This window comes from Dicentrarchus labrax, unplaced genomic scaffold, assembly GCF_905237075.1.
Source record: "Dicentrarchus labrax unplaced genomic scaffold, dlabrax2021, whole genome shotgun sequence".
Classification (NCBI taxonomy): Eukaryota; Metazoa; Chordata; class Actinopteri; family Moronidae; genus Dicentrarchus; species Dicentrarchus labrax.
The window spans coordinates 17,115,267-17,137,443 of NW_026136718.1; the positions used below are offsets into that span (position 1 = coordinate 17,115,267).

Below are 22,177 nucleotides of genomic sequence, written 5' to 3' on the forward strand. Positions count from 1 at the left end.
ATTATAAAGGCGTAAAGCCAGGCTCACATCACTGGACATTACTGAGTACATTGAGAACATTGTTATTGATAAACAGATGTGATGAGCTGCTAGCAGTGAGCATTTCTTTATCCTCTAAGGTTTTATTCTTAGTCCCTTTGCTTCAGGTGTTTTCTGGGCCGACAGATGACGTTTGTATTGTGAGGTAGAGAAATCAGATGAAAAGCATGCATTAACCACAGATATTCCGACTCCGCAAGAAGCAGCCTCGTGCCACAGAGGTCTCGGATTCTGTGGTGAAGATACAGGGGGCAGTGTTATCTCACTGATGTAGCTACGCCTGATTCCTCTCTGCTGTCCTATAGGGGCCCCTTAGAGGGCTGACTGAGATCAGCACTGCGTTTTATGTCTGCAGTGTTACTGCCTCATAGTCGTGACTGTCCCTCAGTAGCTGAAAGGTCACAGTGAACGCAGATTCAATCTGTGATTTATTGTTGCAGTTAGTTATATTGTGTTGTATTACTAATTTGAAATCTTGCCTCAATGTTTAAAGACAGATATATATAGGAACAATATACTGCGACTAGTGATGAGCTTTTTGATTAATCTGTTGGATCAATTGATTGTTACTTAATAAAATGTCAGAAAGTTTGGTCTCTGAGACCAAGATAATGTCTTCAAATTACTTGCTTTGTCCAACAATATTAAATTTACAATACTCATATTTGGAGGGACTGGAACTAGCAAATGTTAGCCTTTTCTGCCTGATAAATGACAGAAAACTGTCAATTTGATGTCTGATTAGTTGACTAATTGATCAAATATACAATATACAAACCAACAATTTCCAATTCTATAATATACACTGAATATGCAATATATCAGTTTTCATTAAGTTCATTAATGAGATGAAGTGTCCATTATACCTAATTGATTTCCCTTATTAAATCTAACCAATAAATCAAGAGGGGTAAAAAAAGAGAAGCAAACAATGAATTCTTAAAAACGTATCAGGAAGATGTCCCTTACAGTGTAGAGTGTGAAATATTTATATGCTTCATCCATCATGACAAGAAACGTCCAAGCTCTTAACACCTCATTTTATTGTCCCAACATTCAAAAGTACAAATAATTCAAACACAACAGTTTTATGAAAAAGAAAAAACAAACATTTACAGCAAGATTTTTATTTTGTTTCCAGTTTCAGAAATGACCTAAACTAGCAAGGATAACATGAAGTCATTCATCGCAGTAATTGGATTAATAATAAGAATAAGAATACTAAGAATAATAGCAATAATAATCATAATAATCATCATTGATAATTGTTAAGTAATAACATAAGCAGGAGAGAGTAGAGAGAGCCGCGGTCATGGGGCCCCGTGAACATTTTTTCGTCTTTTTTGTCTTTAAAGATTTCGTTTTATAGATTTTTCAGATAGTAAACAAACACGTCTCAGGAGGAAAATGAAAACTGACAAGAAGAGCCTAGTTCCTCTGTTCACCTTCCCTCCTCCACTACTGGCTGCGTTGTTCCTACTGGCAGGCTGCCACTATAAGGCGCTACAGGGGATGGTGTGAGCCATAGGGGTTGGGCATAGAGCGAGGTGACGCAGCCCCATGTTTCAAACACCCTGACATGCACACGCACACACACACACACACACACACACACACACACACACAAGCACACACACTCACACATTTTGAACAACCACACGTGCTATCTCTGTCAATCACGCGCGCACATGCACTCAGGGAGACACACATATACGTTTGTATATATGTGCACTAAAACGGACCCAAATTCACAATCTCACACACATAATCACAAACACTTAACATATGTATATACTGTACATACGCACATTTCGATGTACTCCACGCTAACAAACAAATGAGGACAAACGCACAACACGCACACAATTACATAAAGGAACATGCATACAAACATGCACACATGCGCGCACACACACACACACACACACACGCAGACGTGCACACACAGGGTCTAGGCGGAACACAGGCACGCATCGAAAGAGTTCAAAAGTCATACAGTGTAGGAAATTAGTTCACACATCAGAACAACATTCTACTGGGGTCGTTGCATAATTCAAGCTCCCGACGGCGGCGGGGAGCATGAAGGGGTCTGGTTGGTTGGTGGGTGGGTGGGTTGGTTGGTTGGTTTGTTGCCGTTATGACGTTAGAAAACTATGTGATTGGATGGCGCAGAGGATGACTGGATAATAATGATGATATAAGATGACCCGGCCTGTCAGATGACTGAGGTGTGAGAGAGAAGGATGTAGATATGCGAGCATGCGTCTGAGTGTTTAAAATGCTCTCCACACACCTCCTTCATGTTTTCAAGTCTTAACAACAAACAAAAAAAATCCAATTCCGTATATTTATACTTCTGGAACCATTCCCTTACCTTTCACCTCTCAAAATATATAATATATATCATATTAGAGTATATAAAATATAGAATCGGTACAATCCCTTTTCATACCTCCAGAGTACTTCTTAAGTATAGCAACAACTGTTGTAAATAACAGTTGGTGTGCAATGGTAACAATTTCTCATTTTTAAAGATTTGTTGGTATGTCATTTGAAAACATGATGAATATTTTAAAAAATAAGTTTTGACTCTTAAGTGATTTTGACCGATTTAGTCCAGTGCAATGAATGACCCTCAAACAACAATGGGCATTTGCTCCTTTTAAAATTTATCTGCCCAAGCCTCCAAGAGCTGAATGTTATATAAAATGTTTTACTGAAAACTGAAAACTATGCTTTCAGACCCACATTTTTGCATAAGGTTTCATCACAAAGCGGTAGTAAGTGGAGGGAGGGTGTGGACGGAGTGGCTTTTTAGAACTACACAAACTTATCACAGGTTATATTGAACCAGAACGACTGTTTATAACATTCTATTAAGACTAAACTTTATTGAAAAAGATCTAAAGATTTCAGTTTAACAAGACAAGAAAAAAGCAATAGCAAATTTAACTATTAACTAGGTTATGCATAGCGAGTAACTGTTTCTAGTAATAAGGGAAGAGCGTCCCCCAACCCTCCAGACATTTTTTTCAGTTTTCTTGACTTTTAGATTTTTTTATATTGTAATTTTGATATATTGGTACAAAGCACAAACGTACTAAAAGTTCTCTCAGTGCAGTGGACTACTGGAAGAGCCTCTCCACTAGTCGCTTTGTTCCCTTTTGCTCAGAAACGCCCCCTCCCTGTACCAGAACCACGCAAATACACAGACAATGAAACAAATAAATACATAAATACACAGATAAATTAATTAATTAATAAATATATAATAAATACAAATAAATAGAAAAATAAATAGTTGAAAAAATAGATAAGTAAATAAACTGCTAAACAAATACAGTTATATTCTAAGCTTTTGTTCGGTTTCTTTTGCCGCGGTAGCTAACTGAAAGTTAATCCAAATCTTTTTTTTTTCTCCACAAGCAACATGACAACAATTGAACAGTTTCCTCACAAGTTTTTCTAAGTAACTGAACCACCACTTCATAATAAGTTGTCATATGAAAAAGACAAGCTCAAACAAAAGAACAGTGACAACTCATATAGTACAGTAGATATTGTAAAACAAATGTAGACTATATATGTATATATATATCATCTATTTGTACACAGCAAATAAAGACACAGTTGTCATAGATCCTTTTTAAGGAAACAAATATCTAGACTAACGGAACTAGCTAATCATCATTTAGTTTTGACAAACGTTTCACGCTCAGCAAGTAACCTAAAAGTCAGCAAGCCAAACAAAAAAATACAAAATAAAAATTTGTTCAGTGATTCTTACAAGGCCCAAATTCGTTTATCTGGTTATTCAGCAAAGAAATAGTCTCACCAGATTTCTGGGCCAACAATAAACAAATATTAAACAAAGAACAGCAGCTCAAGTCAATGCCAACATCGAAGTATTTTTTTTTCTTTAAACAACACATAGAACAACAAACTTGGATATTTAAGATATGTGAATAATGTAGTATAGCACCTACTGTTGATCGCTAAAAGGAAGTTCTTTTCAAATGTAAGTTCACAAACGCAGAGCGAAGAAAATGATATAGATAATGTATAGTATGCTCTCTAAATGGATAGATGTGTATATATCTATTTACTGATATCCCATATTGACTGATGACAAAAACAGGAAAACAAGTGGACAAAGGGTCTTCTTGCTTTGGGCTCTGGACTATAAGGATGGTTAGGCCTTGGAAAGACCCCTCTCCCTTCCCTTTTGGGTATCGCTGTTGAATAATTACGCACTAGTACATATGTGAAAAATTACCAAAATCACCTGCCTCAGTTTGCATCCCTTTTCACAAAACCTTCCATCTACAAAATCACTGCCAACTTGGAGTCCCCAAAAAACAAACAACCTTGGATCCTATAAAGTACCACGGCAGAACGACAAGACAAGGTGGTGCCCCCTCCCTCCCGCCCCGGCCCCCCCTAGTTAGCCAGTCAAAATATTTTTCTCTTTTTTCAAATCCAGATTCTTGTAAAAATTCTTCAATAATTATTATTTTAATTATCATTTATAAAAATAGATCTTCTTTCTCTTTATTTTTATCTTTTTCTAAACGCATTTTTTTCAAGCAAAGAGATCTTCTCTTTGGCAACAGTGTTATTTTTTTTCTTAAATTACTGAACGTGTCATCAGGAAAGCTAACCCATCCCCTCCCTCACCCCATCTCCCTGAACCCCTGTGAGGAAAGACATTATGTTTTGTTTGCGATACAAAACAAAAACAATGTTAGAAATTCTTTTTTTCTACATCAGAGTTACTGGGATTGTGGAAAATCCCACGTATAATCGATAAGGGGAAGTTTTTAATACACACTAAAAATGAATGAATGGTTCACCAATTTAAAAAAGAGCCCCCTCCCTTTCACCGACAGGGAGGTATATAATACTAACGACAGTGGATCCGGATTTACAAAAGAAAAACAAATCCTGAATCAAGACAGAGAAAAGGTTTCAATCTAAAAAGGACATTCTCTTCTCTGAAATAAGGGGATACAGGGATTTGCTACTGTTTACACAGAAGAGAAAAATCATTTTAACAACAACAACAAACAGAAAGAATATACAACAAAGAGAAGCCTGCATTATCACAGGAGCTTCCAAAAAACTCATGAACATTTTCATCATTTCATTTTTGTAATACTTAGGCAACATTGGCTTATAGGTCCAAAGTTATAATATAAGCCATTTCTAGTTCAATTTGTTTGATGGTTTGTCGGTTGCTTTGTGTTCCGGTTGGAGTTTGAGTTTGCTGCGTTGGATGGCTGTAGTAGGGTGATAGTGGTAGTGACTGAAGGGGCTAAGGTACGGGTGGAGGTGGAAGGGAATGGGGTGGGGTGGGGGGTTGAGGGCAATTTTGGAGCAGACAAAGTCGCGGGGCAACTGCTTCTATCTGTTAAAGTTCAGGACTTGTGTGTCTTGTTAGTCTTGAAGGAGACTTGCAAGACACGGTCGCCCAACCTGTAGCCGTTGAGACTAGCAATGGCCATGGCCGCCTCGTCGTAATTCGTCATGGTGACGAAGCCGAAGCCTTTGCACTTGTTGGTGTTGAAGTCACGGATCACCTTGACATTGTTGACGGCACCAAAGGGCCCAAACAGCTGCCAGAGCACACTCTCATCCGAATCTGGGGACAGGTTGTACACGAAGATGCACCAACCGGTGCCCGTGTGCCCAGGGATGTTCATGCCGACCAGGCTGGTCATGCTGTCAATAGTGATGGGGGAGAACCTGAGAGGAGAGGCAGAGTGGGGAAAATGGAGGGAGAGCAGAAGGAAGGGAGGAGAGAAAAGAGCAAGTTTTAATTGAACAGGTTAAGGCATACAGTGAAACTCAATGTCTGCATCTACTGTACATGAAATGGCCAGAAACCAGTGGAAAAAACCTATCTCCATCTTGCTTTTTGAGAGACAATTTTTTCAAAACAGAATCCTCTTTCTGGATCTAAAAAGCTTGCCATGACGCTCACCTGCATGATATGCTACGTCTACATCCATATAAAATAAAAAGCTTAAAAACTTTTTTTCTAATGAGTATGAATTAGGACGAATACGCATGGATGTTTATTGTATGTGGATGTATGCTTATGTCTAAATGTATGAGTCCGTATGTATGTTTGTCTGCATAGCTACTACTACTGAGCTCCTCAATTCTGAAAGGTCTGACGACAGTGCTGGGCTATATTCTGCTGAGGGAGATGCAGACGAAGGTTCTCTCTTTGTGTCCTTGAGTGGCTCCTTTAGGAGCTAAATTGCAGGAAGTTGTTGAATTAAACCGTTGCTAGAAATCCATCAAAGATCATGCACCAGCCTGCTAAATCTGTTCTCATTCGCCTCATAATCTTCTCCTTTTTCTTGTGATGCAAGAGATTTGAATCCTCAGTTGACTTCACTTAATTGCCTTTCCGCTCAAAGGAAAGGGAAAGGAGAAAAAAAAAATCCCCACTTTTAAATAAAAGGTAAATGAGATAAAAAGGTTCATTTCTTATGCCACCTCTCTCCAAGAAACGACTATAGGCATTATTGGGTGTGCTTTAATTGAGATTTCCGCTTTGCTGCAGCTGTCTCAGAGTAGGCTGCTTTCTTAAGGAAAAGGAGGGAGGGAAGAGGGAGCAAACTAAATGGAAAATGGAAGCACTTTACAGCCCAGTGGCATTAAGGTACAAAGTGTATTCCTCCCACTCCTCCCGCAGTCTGCAGGGTGTTCTGTTCTGTTCTATTCCAGAGCTCGTGGCACTGATCGATAGCGCTGCTTGCTGCTCGGGGCCCCCACCCCTCTGTCTCCAGCGACTATATATGGCCGGCAATCACTACGACCTTCCTGCATGACTTTGGTCATGCAGAGTTTGCTTCTGGCCACTGTGGGTGCTTTGGACGATAATACAAGCGCCTAGAGTGTTTAGCTCATCGACTTTAAGGGCTGTCTGCACTGATTAGACTTTTTTTGATTCACTGTGTTAAGTACCGTAGTACTATAAGATTATATTAGTATATATCTATCTGTACGATTAAGACCAGATGAACTAGATTATAGTATTATATACAAAGGGGATACCAGGGAATTTTCATAATCACCACAGGGTTGCCGCAGCAGCAAACTGTATTATAATAGGTTCCATATCCTTTGTCTCATATCTCTGCATGGCCTCAATGTCTTGTTGAGGGGATTTAATATTTTCTCCAGCATCAAGCAGGTGGAAACTTAACGGGCCTCATCACGTCGAGGCCTTGTCTGACATGCTTGGCTGCCTTCAGGCCTCTCCTGCTGGGCTTGGAAAAAAAAAAATTGTGGCGATTTGTATGCAAAAGCTGGAGTATGCGAGGAGTTTTGTGAGAGTGTGACGGTTTTGGAAGCTACACTGCCACTGCGAGGATGTGGAGATGAGTGTGCCTGTATGTACATGTGTGTCTGTGTGTGCATGTGTGTAAACGTGCATGCGAGTGTACCCATCAGAGCGGGACCAAACACTAACCAATGTTACAGACGAGACCAGGGGTTGCATAGCAACAGTGTAGCTGACCAGATATCTATTCTGTCCTTTCGAAAGCCAACCATCTCCAGCTCTCAACACCTTTCTTCTGTTTCCTTTCAAATAATAACCTCAGATCACTGAAAAGCACTTCTAACTTGATGACATGCTTTACAATCAGGACCGCTGAATCAGACACTATTTTCATCTATAGACAATTATGTAAAGACTCAGATTGAGGGCACAGTGCTTATTGTGCATGGGAGGCACTAAGAGAACTTGCTAAGGAGACATTTCTCTCAAGCTAAAACTTCATCTCTGTTTGAGTTGCTAAGCTGACTTCAGATGGTGTCCCCTGTGCTTGCAACATGCAAGATGCCACCGTCAGCACATGAAACATCTATCACCACAGTGGCTGCTGCTCTGGGTTATGTAACACCTATGAAAGCAAGAAAGCAAAATGAAACATGGAGGCGAAAGGAAGGAATTTGAGCAGAGCAGTGCCGAGCAAAGCTGGAGCTGTCTGCAGTGAAACAGCATTTCCTGTTTCCAGCAGGGATCCAGGTTCATCCAGCCTCATCCCATGTCCTCGCTGAACACAACCTAAATCTCAGCTAGAATTGCCAAGAAATGAAGGCAATATATCATTTTGTCATGGCTTCCACTGCACAGATGTAAATTTATCGCATAAAGGGTTATGTATAGTTGATAGTGGATGTACAAAGGATTTATTCTAATGTAGTGAGACAATTCTCATAAAATTAAAGTGACAAATTGAAAATTTGCTCCTAAAGAGAGACTGTGCCCAAGCTATAGCTGTAGAGTGACAAGGCAGGAGAACCTGAATCCGGTAGAAAAAAACACACCTAGAAATTAGGAGTTTTACACCAGAGAACAAAATCCATTCAGTACACAGAAACAACCCAAAACAATCCAAACAACACCAGCACTTGTCATAATCAAAACAAAGCAAATTCATCACCACTGAAAACAAAGACTGATTGTTTTCTGTTTTTTTTTTTGTTTTTTTACACCTTAACTGGTTGGCAGGGTTTAAAACCAACTCAAGCTTACGAGGAAAAAAAACCAAACAAATCAAAGAACCAAAATGCAGTTGACCTTGAACGAATTGTCAAACGCAAAGTGACTGCAAAAATACAAGGAAACATAAACTAAAGAAAGAACAGAAAAAAGGATATTGAAAAATCATTGAGTCAACATGGACATCTGGCATTGGGTGAAGTTTTTAATTACCTCTTTACGCCATAGGCCATATTAAGCAAATTGTCCAGCCTGTAAAGAGAAGGAGGGTTCTGGGGTTAATGGTGGGCAGATGGTCGACTCACTCAATGGAACTAATGTTAAGTCCCTGTAGGAACTGCATGGTCCTCCTCACTCAAGAACAAACAAACCCATCTATAGTTGGCCCATTACACTGAGGAGCCCCACCAGAAAATGCTATCATCAGTTAATGAAGCTACAGTACCATCAGTATGGTCGGCACTTGCGCTAAGTCACAGGCTTCAGCGCAGCCTTGCACCAGCTAATGCCAGAGCAGAGTGTTACAGGCACATTGACATTACTGTAGGTGCAGCCGTTTAAATTGTTATACAAGACTACAGCAGTGGACTGGTCACAGTTCAGTATTACAGTCACATACAGTACAGAGCACTAATGGTGGCAGGGTGGGAGCAGAGTACTCGGCTACACTAGGATGCTCGGCAAGCCATAGTCATCAACTTATTTTACGTGCAGGAAATTGCATGTGGGTATCCATACAAGTCATGCCGCCACATTGATGGTTTAGTAGAAGATGGAGGTTTAATAATAAAAATTTCTTTTCATAAAGGTTTTTAATTTGTGTTAACTCAATTGAGAGAACACCTGAGATGACAGGAAAAATGATCCAGAGTTCTGTCAGTGTAATGGTTTGGCATTTGAATAATGGTGAGCGAGAGAGGTGATGATGATTAATATGTTATCTATGAGGTGGACCAACAAAAAACACAACTGAACATTAAACCAGCCATGAAATCGTGAATGTCTGTCTTTGTGGTCGGGGTCAACCTGTTAATGCTAACAGGTCAGGTGGAATGGCTGAGTGTTAGTCAGAGGGTGTCCTCTGTCTAAAAGGGTTAGTTTTTGGGAAATGTTCTGGTTTCATAATAAGTTTCAACCCCGAGAGCTACAGCCATTGCAGTCAGCAAGGGTAAACTACAGTTTGTGTGCAAGTGTGTGTGGCTTAAGAGCCAGGCTTCAGAAACCTGTGGGCTGTATGAAATGTTGGCTCTCTTGGATAGATGCAGTCTGTTTGGTGACTCAATGACCTTCATTCCTCACTTGGGTCTGGCCTGTCTCATGTCTTATTAACTCCTCTGGCCTAATGGACAGGGGCCACGGCTTATTGAGCAACAGCTGGCCAGTGACGCCTCGTTCCTCTTGAAAACACTACAAACTCTCTGACTTTGACTCGACTATCAGGGTTATTTCTCCTTGTCTCTTTCAGTCAACAAGACTTTGCGTTCTTGCAACACAATACTGCTACACAATATTTACCAAAACCTTCTAGTGAGCTTTAAAATCTTACTGTTTTTATCACAAAATAATCCATGTAACCACTCTACAATTACACTATTCAAAAGCAACATTATTTTATTACTTGATATACACATCATTACTATTTGATTGCAATTAAGAAAGCAATTAGGTTTTGAAAGCTTGTAATAAATAACTTGTATAATAATAATAATCATAATACTATTTATATTGATAATTGAATTTACATTGCATGTTAGAGGTAACAGATCAGTAGTCTTCTAATCAGGAACAATTTAACACCAGGATGCCAGGTAATTGTAGTTAAGTACCTTATAAATCTTGGAGAACTGTGGGTACTTAGGATCAGGACTGAAAAGCACTGTAATAACTTGTGTTTTAAAATATGGTTTTAATACGGGCTCACAAGTAGCTCACATTGATGTTTTTAACATTTAATGTTTAAGATACATTCAGATGTTTAAAATCTCTACATTAATTCAACTTGTGATAGGTACTCACATTGAAATCCCCATATTGAAGTCAGCTGAGTTCATTTACATAACCTTTTTACATTTTACATAAACGTTTTGAGTACATTGTAGGCCTGCTTATTATCTGGGTTCAGAGTAACATTACCAAAAAGGTCGAAAGCGGTCCTAAAACACAGAAAAAAGTGGAGAAAAGGATATACAGAATCATTAAAGCAGTAATTAGCCCATTATGTGGGAAGGGAACAAGCAGGCTGCTTTGTGGGTAAATGAGTCAATTGGAGAGGATGCTCAGAGGAGAAGCGCTCCAGGCCCGGGAGCACGAAGACATCTGCTGGCCGCCGGGCCATTGGGCCACAACAAAACAACCTGCTGCTAACACTCTCTCTCTCTCTCTCTCTCCCCCTCCCTCTCTCTTTCTCACACATGTACGAATGCACACTGATGCATGCTCACCACACAAACACTGTGCCAGCTTTTCACACTGCCTCTCCAAGCACAATATAAACAATAGGGCTTTTGTGCTTTCTCTCAATGCATGTTAATGGAGGAATGGGCGTTTTTGTCTTTTCTTTTTTGAAACAAAAATCTTTTCAATTAAAATTGGCTCCTGCCCTGGATATAATAAGGCTAATTTGCTAATTAGTACCATTAGTTAACGACAGAGGATCGGAAACGAGCCGGGATCTAGGGCTCGGTGTATTGTGCTCGAGTCGATTATGTTTGCTGTCTTGGAGAGGGACCATACAAGCACATTATATATTAACTTGTGTTACCGCAGGCCCACGTGATTTAGTCACACAGGATATATGTAATTATAACTGCAGCAGGATTGCACTATAGTCTGCCCGGATTATTTTTTAACTTGGGTCTTACCTATAAGCAGCAGCACAAACTTGTTAAGTATGTAAAACAAGCATTGAGTATCAATTTTACAATCTCTAATGGATCATTTTTGCTTCATTATTTTTCGTTTCTGAAAAAAAACATACTAATATATATTTTAACTTTAAATTTAGTTTGTTCTCTTTATCCCCTAAAGACTAAACTAAAGATCAGGTTTGACTAACTACTGTGTTGTATAAGTAACAAAATGTCCTTTTGCACTGTTGTCCTTTAGATTTAGTTAAGAAAAGGGAAACTGTGCAGATCGAGCACATTTCTAACTTCTGAAGTGTTGAGGTTTTAGTGGAGGGCTTGGGAGCAGAGAGCAGGAGCACAGGGACACAGTGAGGAAGTGTCCTGTGGTTGTGAGTTGTGATGAGAAGCGACAGCTCTCCTGCGGAGCCTGTAAATTGGCTTGGCGTATCACAGACACACAGCCACGCTACATCGCTCAGGTGTCACACCAGGGAAGCCGCTCCAGAAGAAAAATACCTTCCAAGCTCTGACTTTGATGGAGAGTAAACAGCACGACCGGCTTAGTGTTATTGAAAGAGAGAGGAAATTGTATAAGCACATATTCTGTCTCCAATTCTGAAACATTCTTGTTGGATTGGCTGATGGAGCTTAATATCCTTCAATCACCTGTTTCTGCCTTGTTTTTTGTAGCTGAGGTGACCTCGAGGAGTAAGCTCTAACCATGTGTATGTGTTGTATATAACATTTAAATTAAAAAAGGACTGTTTGTGTCATTAGTGAGTGACAGGAAATGACCAGGTAGGATGCCATATATACAGTATGTCATATACTGTATATGTGTGCTTGTGGAGATTACTGACCTGGGCAAAAAGCTTCTTTTTAAAAAAAAAAAAAGCAAATTACAGCTTGAGTTGCTTTAAAGGCACTCAATTTCATTAAGTTGAAACAAGGTTACAATCCAACTCCTTAAATAATTTGTTTTAATTTGCCCTTTGTTAATTAGATTTAAGACATTAGTCTCTCTTAAATAACTTGAGCTTCTAATGCAGAGACTTGTACAGTATTTAATACAGTAGATTACGTCTTGTAAGTCTAGCAAATGTTTATTTATATCGACAATGTATTGAAAGGGAGTGAAACTACAAAAATGTTCTATACATCAGGGCTGTAAAGTCAGAAAGACAATGAAGTGCATCACTTTTGTTTGATAAACATTGATAAATACACGCTTTTGCCCAGGCCTCACAGGGGATATTCTGGGAAGTGTTGGCTCGATGGCAGCATGATGAAATGAGGGGAAATACGTAGTTGTGAACGACAGAACCCCACAGTCTCTTATGAACAGTTCCTCTCTGATCTGGGTGGACCCACACAGAGCACTCACAGGGCCTGTTTTATTGACACCTGCACCAGGTGCAGAACTCACATCTGTTGTTCAAAAGGGGACGTATTTGCTGGAATAAATGTTCACAGGAGAAAAGTTGCATCATTGTTGATACATCATTGTTGATACACAGACGTGGCTATGACTCATGCTCTCAATGTGTAGGCGTTGCATCCCCTGTTCGAACAGTGTAAATTGCATTTGGTGCAAATGTTTTCCAAATCAGGCTTGTTGTTTAGAACAGACGCGTTTCCTTGATTAAATGCATTTATGGTCACATAAACCAAGAATAATTGCTTTCGAGTTTGAGACTGATGACATTAAATCTCTCATATCCACATATGAAATAGCAATCCTGTCATTTAATGATACCAAACAAAGTGGTAGGGCAGTTCAGTTTTTCAAATGTTAATCAAACATCGGTTGTACCACCCTGGACGACATACTTGTTTAACAATTAATGATGTTATATATTATATAATCTACTATTGTTTGCTGATGAATACATATAACATCCTTTCCATTATTCTTAACTTGAACACATTAATCTGGAGATTCCCAACCTTTTGAGCAGATGGCCACAGTGACCTCATTCTTACTCTACTTCTTTTATGTTTGGGCACTTTGAGTTTCATTTTGTTACATCATAATGTCTCTGGAATTGAGCTGAGAACCAAGAGGAGCCACTGGTTCCCACTCTGAATGCCCATTAAAAGACTCCCAGTTAATGTAACAATGCTATAGGTTTATGTCATGGCCATCAGTTCTAAGTATTTTAACTTTGTTTCTGAGAAACACTTTTTGTCACTTGGCTAATGGCTCTAGATACTACATCCATGAGCTCTGGCTACCATTGCTGTGGTGAAGAAACCAGTTCAAAATGCTTCCTTGTTGCAGTTGTTGACAAGACCTAAATTTACCAAAAATCTGAAATATAGTTTATTAAAGCTGCAGATTGTATTATCAGTTTTCTCAACAGTGTAATGTTTAGCTATAAATGTAATGTTGTTCCTGACCAAAATGCCCCTTGGGAGTCATAGTTCACTGCCTACCTTATGTGTTTATGTATATACGCTTGGACTGTTGACTTTTATCAAAGAACCAGATATTTTCTAATGCAGATCTTTTTGTACTAATGAATCAACCGGCTTTAAAAGAGCTTTAACTGTGAGTCACTTAACACTAGTCTATGACTAATTCTTAGTGCTCATAATGGTTGTCAAGCAGGACTACTTTAGAAATGACAGAACAGTGGAGGAAGTCACCTCACTTTATTTAGGAACTTTGGTGGGGTCACCGAATAAATATGAGAAGACCTGGGGTCGGCTCAGAAGGTTGGGAAACTGCTTTAAAATCACATATCCAATATAAATCTCAGTGCTCTAACAACACTACCTAAACCCTCTCCCACCCTATCTGGTTTCTTCTCTGCCCCACTTCCTCCTCCATGATCATCTCCATGCCCCACCCCAGCACTCACCTGAACCTCTGAGCCTGGTGGTGGAGGGGGCCTGGGTATCGGCGATTGGGGGACTGGTAGAGTTGTGAAAGAAGGGCTTGGCTGGTCTTCTGGCTAGGGTTGTTGGCGAACTTGACCGTGATGGGCTCGGCGGCACCTGATGGCTTCTGTCCATTCAGGCCCTTGATGGCCTCCTCAGCCTCTATCCTCTTATCAAAGCGGATGAAGCCCACACCTCGGGAGCCACCTGCGGGGCCAGCAGATCACAAACAAACACAGGCCCCTTTTACTTCACAGGGTTTAGACAGAACAGAACTGTGGTCCATACATTAGCTAACATTTGTGTTTTCCCACTGCAACAACCTTTGTTACTATTTTACCAAGTTATGCCCATTATACCTTTTTATGTCAGGAAATTCAGTTAATGTTTGGCTATAAAAGAGCTCTTTAAAAACAAATGAACAATTTAGAAACATCTATATTCTGATAGAATACAGGAATTAAAGCTGAAAGTGAGTTTCACTATGTAAAAGAGACACCAGAACTAAACACAGAAAAGCTGACGCAATAAAAGACAGCTTTATAAAATAATCAATAGCAGGTGATAAACTGTTAAACTAGAACATTTAATCAATTAAGATATTTTTCACTAACATTATGTAAGTTTATCTTCTATCTAGTTTCCATGACACAGCATTTTTACATGTATATAAAACTTGTTCGGCAATTTCTCTCGTAAAAGAGATTTTGAGGTCAAGGAGAATTCGGGATAAATTAAGCTCAGCTAACTCAAACATGTATGTAAAAATGCAACAATAAGCATTCAAACTGTTCTTATCTTGTGTTTACTGAGTCCATCTACCTCTCTGAAAAGTGCTGCATTAACACAAAGATTTACAGCGGGTTCGGAGAGAAATGGAGACAAATAGTGTAAAATTCACACACATCAGTCGTAGACTGAGCATAAAGGGCTGTAATGTGGCCCTGGCCCTGAGTCTGTTTAAAGCCTAACAGTCCATTCTTCATTCATGCTAGCTCCAGTCACAGTCAGCCATACACACACTTTTCATGCATTGTTCTCAGTGACATTTGAGCCGTTTCCTTGGAGATATTTTTTGACTGCCACCTGAGAGGAACATTTAGAGATGTGCTTCCTAGGAGGTCCTTTATTGGTGTCTATGAATGCTCTGTGTGTGTGACTATATATATATTTATATATATTTATGTGTGTATATGTGTGTGTACGTGCACACTGGTATCTATTAATGGATGCTGTGCCTTGTTTTAATGAGGCTGCCTCGATGGCCCAGAGGATGCTCGCTCAGTGACAGCAGCACTCTGCCGAAGAGACTATTTACATAATACTGTGTGTGCACACAGGCATGTCTGTGTGACTGAGACTGAATAAAAGAGAGGCAGTGAGAAAGAGGGGAATTTTGTGTTTGAGCATCATTGTGTGCAGTCTCTTTCTCACACATAAAAACCCTCCTTATTGTTATTCCACATTTTTGTACATGCCATCCCTCTCCCCATCTCTTTTTTATACTTCCTGTTGGCTTGTCTCATGGTACTCGCTCCCCTGAATTCTTATTCCGAGAAGCACCTTGACCATCTTACTCCCCCTTTTGTTCTCTTTTTCTCTCCAGGACACAGACAGCACAAGGTTATTTACTTTCCAGCCAAGCTGCAAAATAGAGAAAGCTGCTCTTTGAAAGCCAATCATTGATGAAAAATGTCTTATATCTGCTTAAAAGTCTAGTTTTGGACATAAAATTAAGGGAATTTCAAGTCAAGCTCATTATTTTTTGCTTTTTGTTTTTCTAAAAATAAATAAATAAAATGAAATAGAATCTATGAATTTACTGATGTTATCTGTATTATTTAGAAACAAAATGCAATTTACAAACACTGTAGTTTTACCTTTTTTTCACTTACTTAGAGGGACTAAGAAGCTCATTTGCACTTTCTCTGCAATTTTCTCGCCTCTTTCAAATACTGGAAGCATTTTCTTAGCTGTCAACATTGCAAAAGGACCTAATTTACTCTAAGCTGTGGTGATCAGTGTCCTCCTGCAGCAGTAAACAACTTTTGGGTGCAGTAGGGACATAAAACCAATCTAATAATTGTTTAAATCAATCTGACTCTTTTTTTTTATAAAATGTGGTTATTTTCAAGCAAAAATTGGTAAAAACTGAACTTGTCCTGTAAGTTTTGTCAGGTGTGCAATCAACAAGGTTCTGACTCTTTAACTCAGACACAAAGGGACAATCTTCACAGTCTGAATTGACCAGACACGCTCTACCATGCACAGACCTGAACCACAGCATTTCCCTTCCGTCTGTTGGATGATCTCATTAACTCCTATTCAGTGTAAATTATTCTGTTTTCTCATTTTTTACATTTCTGGCTCCCTCTCCCCTGACAGGCTTTCACAATTTCCCCTTCCTTACTTCCTCTTGTGCCAACTCTGTACCTGTACATTTTAATTAGCTTGTCAGAAGCAGAAAAATAACAATTCTAATGGGATCTACACAGCACAAACAAAAACCATTGCTGTTACTGTGGTTTTCTTTATTTATTACTGTAGTTGCATGTGCTGTATGTCAGGTAAAATGGGGGTCACTGCTGTCTCTTTGGGGAGAGCTGCAGTCAGTAACAGTGATTAGTAATGGACATTTGTTGTTTTTAGCGTTTGTAAATGTATAACCACCATGCTTCATCTTGATTTTTGGAATCCACCCAATTACACAACACTCTACTGCTGTGAGGCACGACAAGAGCCTTGCTCAAGGGCACCTCAGCAGTAGTTAAGGAAGAGGAGAGCATTGCTCATTCACTTCCTCCGCTGAGACGAGAGAGGAGAAGAGAGGACTGTATTTGTCCTTTAATCCTCACACTTGTTTGGCCTTGAGCTGCTCCTAAGCTGGTTCTGGCTGGAGAGCCCCTAGACAAATGCTTGGCATACTGATGAAGGCATGGCATAAACACACACACGCACGCATGCACACGCACACACACACGCAAACACACACTTAAGTGATGACTTGAAGAGGTGCTACTAAGAATGGAGTGTGAAAAGAGTAGATTTGTCCGTGATCATTTGCAATTGTCCGTGACCGTGTGTGTGTGTGTGTGTGTGTGTGCGTGTGTGTGTGTGTGTGTGAGGGAGAGAGAGAGAGAGAGAGAGAGTGAACATTTCCAGTGTGTTCTTCAGTTTAAAAGTGCACCAGATACTCTTGCCCTTGAGTTTGTACAATAGCATTGTAAGGAGGTGAGTTGACCCATAATTTTGCCTAACAATAAGTGTCTGTGTGTGTGTGTGTGTGTGTGTGTGTGTGTGTGTGTGTATGTGAACTAACAGAGATGTAGGCATACAAAGTGACAATGTGCATGAGACAGCATCAATCAGAACCGATCTGCTGATTTGATCTGATTATCCTCTGTTTTTTGCTTTGCATATTTTTCTTGGTTTTCTTAACTACCATGTAAAAAACCTTTGTGTCTGAAATTAACATTAATTACTCTTGCTTATTATCATTAATACATAAACAACGTAGAATAAACAGAGTTGAACATGGATTAAGATATGTTGTATTTTTGTGGCATGAGTTCACCAGGCATCACATTAGTGTTGAATACTCCGTAACTGTATTTATGTTTAATGTGTTCTGAAGTTGTCACATCAAATTAAATCAGTGATACAATATAAAATGACTGAAAGCCAGAGTATTGTATTGTCTTTACTTTACTATTAAAGTATAATATATGATCCTTTTATTATATGTATTATTCTATTATATAGAATAATATTTGCAGCAGCAGGACGGTGTATGTTGGATGGACTCAAAATAAACTACAGTGCCGAACATGTGTAACAGCATGGCTTTGTTGTTTTTAATAGTTGGACAAAAATGGAGGTCGATGGCACAGAGGAACAAGCTATATCAACACTCATCAGTAGTATCAATTGTTGGTTTTGTTCAAAATATAATACATCACCTGAATATAGAATATCACCTGACTTATCGTTAGATATTATCTGGGTATTTAAGAGAAAAACTACTTGCAGATGAAATTAATGAACTGGGTTTAAATCAAGAATCTGCACCATGAATCCACACCACAATCAAAGTGTATTCAGCTGTTTTCTTATTACTGTGTCCTGTCATATTAACGTAGTAAACATTGAAAAGAGTTTATTTTTCTCCTGTCAAACATTATAACAAAAACTAAACTAAACTGCAATCTATGAAGCAGGCTGCCAGTCTAGGGAGTCCAACCTAATGACCAGCCCCAGAAGCCTAGGCTACTTATCAACGGCCAGGCAGCCATACAGGCAACATTAGAGCACAATGTACTTACTAAGGTACAGCAATCTGTCTTTCTCACTCTCTCTCTCTTGCTTCTTCTCTCTCTTTTTCTGCTCTCCCTCTCCTCCACAGTAATCAACAGAGGCTTATGTAACTCTCTCTACCTGTGCTTATCTCTCTCTAACACACACCGACAGGCACATTGGCTGCCTTACTAATAACACGCTACCTCAATCTGGGGAGGGGGAAAACGGGGGGAGAGAGGTTGAGGGACGAGGAGGAGCGAGTGCTGGGGGTGGGGAAAAGCAAGGCAGGAATGGAAAGGAGAAAGGGAAACAGTGGAAGTGAGGAAGGAAAGGACAAAAGGAGAGAAGGTGATAGAGGAGAATGTTTGGAGGTGACAGTAAAAGGATGATGATGAAAGGAAACAGTGCTATTCTTGCTTGCTCCTGCCCAAACAAAGCCGCTCTTTCTCTAAAACCCACTATCATTTCCCCAAACACTGACTGACTGACAGAGAGAAATGACTGTTCCTCTGAGAGACCAGAAGAGAGGAGAGTGGTGAGAAACCTGGCTGCTGGGCAGGGAAAGACATACACTTTCTTTTCAGTTTCATGCATTGTATCCTTGTAAGCAGGCCCACACACTCACCAAGATACACACATGCATGATGCATGCGTGCATATGCAAAACCTAAAATGTTTTCAGGTACTCAGCGGCTCCATCTCCTATCCTTTTATCTTTCAATGGAGGAGCTATATTGTGCCAACTGTATCAAATGATTCGACTTGCCTTTCCAAAAGATTTATTTTATGGCAGAGGCAGAAAGAAACCCTATTCCTGCTGTCTTCTAATTATGGGTAGAAAAAAATGCAATGTCCTTGTTTTAAGTAGCATTAGTGTGCCTGGGTACAGATGGCGTTTGTGAAACAACGAGAGGAGAGGAGAGGAGAGACTTTGAAGAGTGGAGGTGCCCTGTGCTTTACCCTTTGTCAGAGCAGAGCTTCAACCATCTGTCTGATGTGTGTGTGTGCATGTATCGATGTGCATATCTATGTGGTTGTGTGTGCATGTGTGCTGGCCACCGCAGAGACAAAGATTATGGGAAAGAAAGTCGTCACAGAGATGGGAGGCGATAGTACGAGTCAAGGCTGCAGTCATGCCACCTGCATCTCACCGCTCGTATTACCTTGACCGTTCTGTTCTCTACTACTGAACAGGCAGAGAACAGGGACTCAATGTGGTGTCAGTCTGAAGGGGAACATCCATTATTCAAGTCAAGAGAGGAGAGAACGTACCAACTGTACAGAGGAAGGGTAATTCCTTTGAGAAAAAATAGTGCAAACATGAATGGTCTGAATACAGGAAAAGAAACCAAAGACCAAACTGTAGACCCATGCAGGTTTGTGAGGAGACTTTACAGGGCTCAGTTTTCATGGAAAAGACACACAAGCTGTTCTATCTAATGGCATTTCCCTGACCTTGAAATGCATGTTGTTTTGGTATTTGTGTACCCAGCGCAGCAGGCATGGCACAAAGGTGGAAGGAGAGGCAACAGGAGATTGGAGTTCCATGCAGATGAGGCAGCACAGCAATGTTGGTGTTTGGGAAAAAAAATTGTTTTTGATGGTGCACTGACAGTAAGAGGGCTTGATCTGCTTTAAATGTCACATTGCACACATGATTTTTGAGTTGATAATTTTAGTGAATTCACCAGTAATTGAAAACTAAATGTTTGACAAAAATATAATATATATAATAACATAACTGAATTTTGATTAAACAACCAACAGTCACATTTAAATCCACACAAAAAATACAAGTTAAATGTGACTATAGAGAGGATGCCAGTAAATGAGTCTTTGCTGCAGACTGGATTACTTTTATCACTATCCAACATTGCTTTTAGACAGGATGAAAATTTTCCCTTCAGCTGATTAAATCAGTACTTTTTGTCTTATTGTGCACGATAATGTATATATATCTTGAGTAAATCATATGCAACCAACACCAAGCTGTGTCAGACTATCGTAACAAATGTCTATACACCACACGCACATGAAACCAGTCAGTTATAACTTCCCAGGGACACTTCTGACTCTCTCCAATCTGTTTGTGTCTCTCTGTCTCTCTTCCTCTCCTCATCTAAAAATACCAAATTACAAGGGACAACAGCTGTGTGCTTTCTGGCTTTCTTTCCAAATTATCAGTCTAAAGTGGCGTTTCAGTCATAACTAAAACAGCTTTGGTTAAATTTTACAGATTTGAGTCACGAAGCAAGAAAATCCTTCCTGAGACAATTTTGGCAGCAGTGCCATTATTGTTGCATGTAAACATAATCAAATGTTTATAGCCTCCAACAGAGTCAGTAAATGCACACAACGGTTCCTGTGTTGATCACTGAGTCCAAATAAAAATATGCAATGTTATGCGCACAAAACCTGACGCGACCGGGCTGTCAATACCTCCATAAACATAAATTCAACTTTAAAAGGCACATCATGTGCTTCTGGCAGCATATTTGTAATGGTGCATGTTTGTGCAGTGACCTTCTTAAACAATGTAATGTGTTTTTGTGTTGGAGGAGAACGTCTGAGATTTTTGCAGAAAGTTTTAATATAGAAAACAACAACTTGGCAGTAAATAATGCCGGAAAAGCTTTCAAACACGGATGCCTCATATCACCAACATTTCAAGGTAACTCAGCCCTAATTTAATGCTATTTTGATCAGGAACAATTTGCCTATCATACAACTGTGGCTCAATGCCAGATAACTATTCAGTGTCAGTGTGCAAAACAAACTTGTTATTAGTAATACTGGCAATCACCATCTTGAGTTGAATGATGCCACGAACACTTGCAACTTGTTACCATGGGAATCTTTCCCATTGCTACCTTCCATCCCACATGAAGAGAACTCAGCATCAGCCTTTTCACAGCCAATCTTTACACACACTGAGCAGCAATTTAGTTTCACATCAGAGCCAGCATTTATAGAAGCCAAGTATGTGGATCGATTGTATTTGCAGTCATTGATCAGGTAAGCATTGACCTCTGCTCGCACACAGGTCCAGGATGAAGAACTAGGAATAGCCAACTATTGATCCAACTATCTCTGATATTATATCTGTTTCAAATTGAGGCTAGTCTAAACCCGCTGTCAGAGCACAAGATCACGGCCTGGCTGCCTTCCCTGAAGGTTAGGAAAGAAAGGAAGGAAGGGGGAATCCGGTCTGCACTCTTTGCACTGATAAAGAGACAAAATATGCTTATCCATTCAGAAGAAATCGATAGACAGAAGGAAGGAAGAGAGGCGGGCGAGGGGACGGAGGAAGAAATGCAGAGATATCCTTGTCAAGTTGATGTTGTGTTCACTCTGAGTCTCTGGGGCAATTTGGCAGTTTTTGTGGGTTTTGTTTCAGCCGCCTCTGACTGTGAATGATGCTAGCACTGATGTTTTTAAAGTTCCTTCTTGTCTTTATGAACAGAAGAGTGACTGCAGGGTGCATCCTGTTGATGAGGAGGTCATTTAGAGAACAGACTTCATGTTCCCAATTTAGCAGAGCAGGAGCTGGGGATCATCAGCCCATCTGCCAGTGGTCACTGGAGAACAT

General features: G+C 39.8%; 1 protein-coding gene across 2 annotated transcripts in view; it reads right to left on the reverse strand.

Moving 5' to 3' along the window:
- Nucleotides 1-1,062: 1,062 nt before the first annotated feature.
- Nucleotides 1,063-22,177, reverse strand: part of elavl4 (ELAV like neuron-specific RNA binding protein 4) — a 74,377-nt gene continuing 53,262 nt past the window's right edge. The window contains exons 7-9 of one of the 2 annotated variants that reach the window (XM_051376363.1): nucleotides 14,274-14,499; nucleotides 8,777-8,815; nucleotides 1,063-5,784 (exon numbers count right to left, since the gene is read on the reverse strand). In XM_051376363.1, coding sequence (XP_051232323.1) covers nucleotides 5,457-5,784; nucleotides 8,777-8,815; nucleotides 14,274-14,499 — 593 coding nt within the window. In that variant the 3' untranslated portion in view covers nucleotides 1,063-5,456. The remainder of the gene's footprint in view (nucleotides 5,785-8,776; nucleotides 8,816-14,273; nucleotides 14,500-22,177) is intronic. The other variant, XM_051376364.1, reaches the window with a different exon arrangement.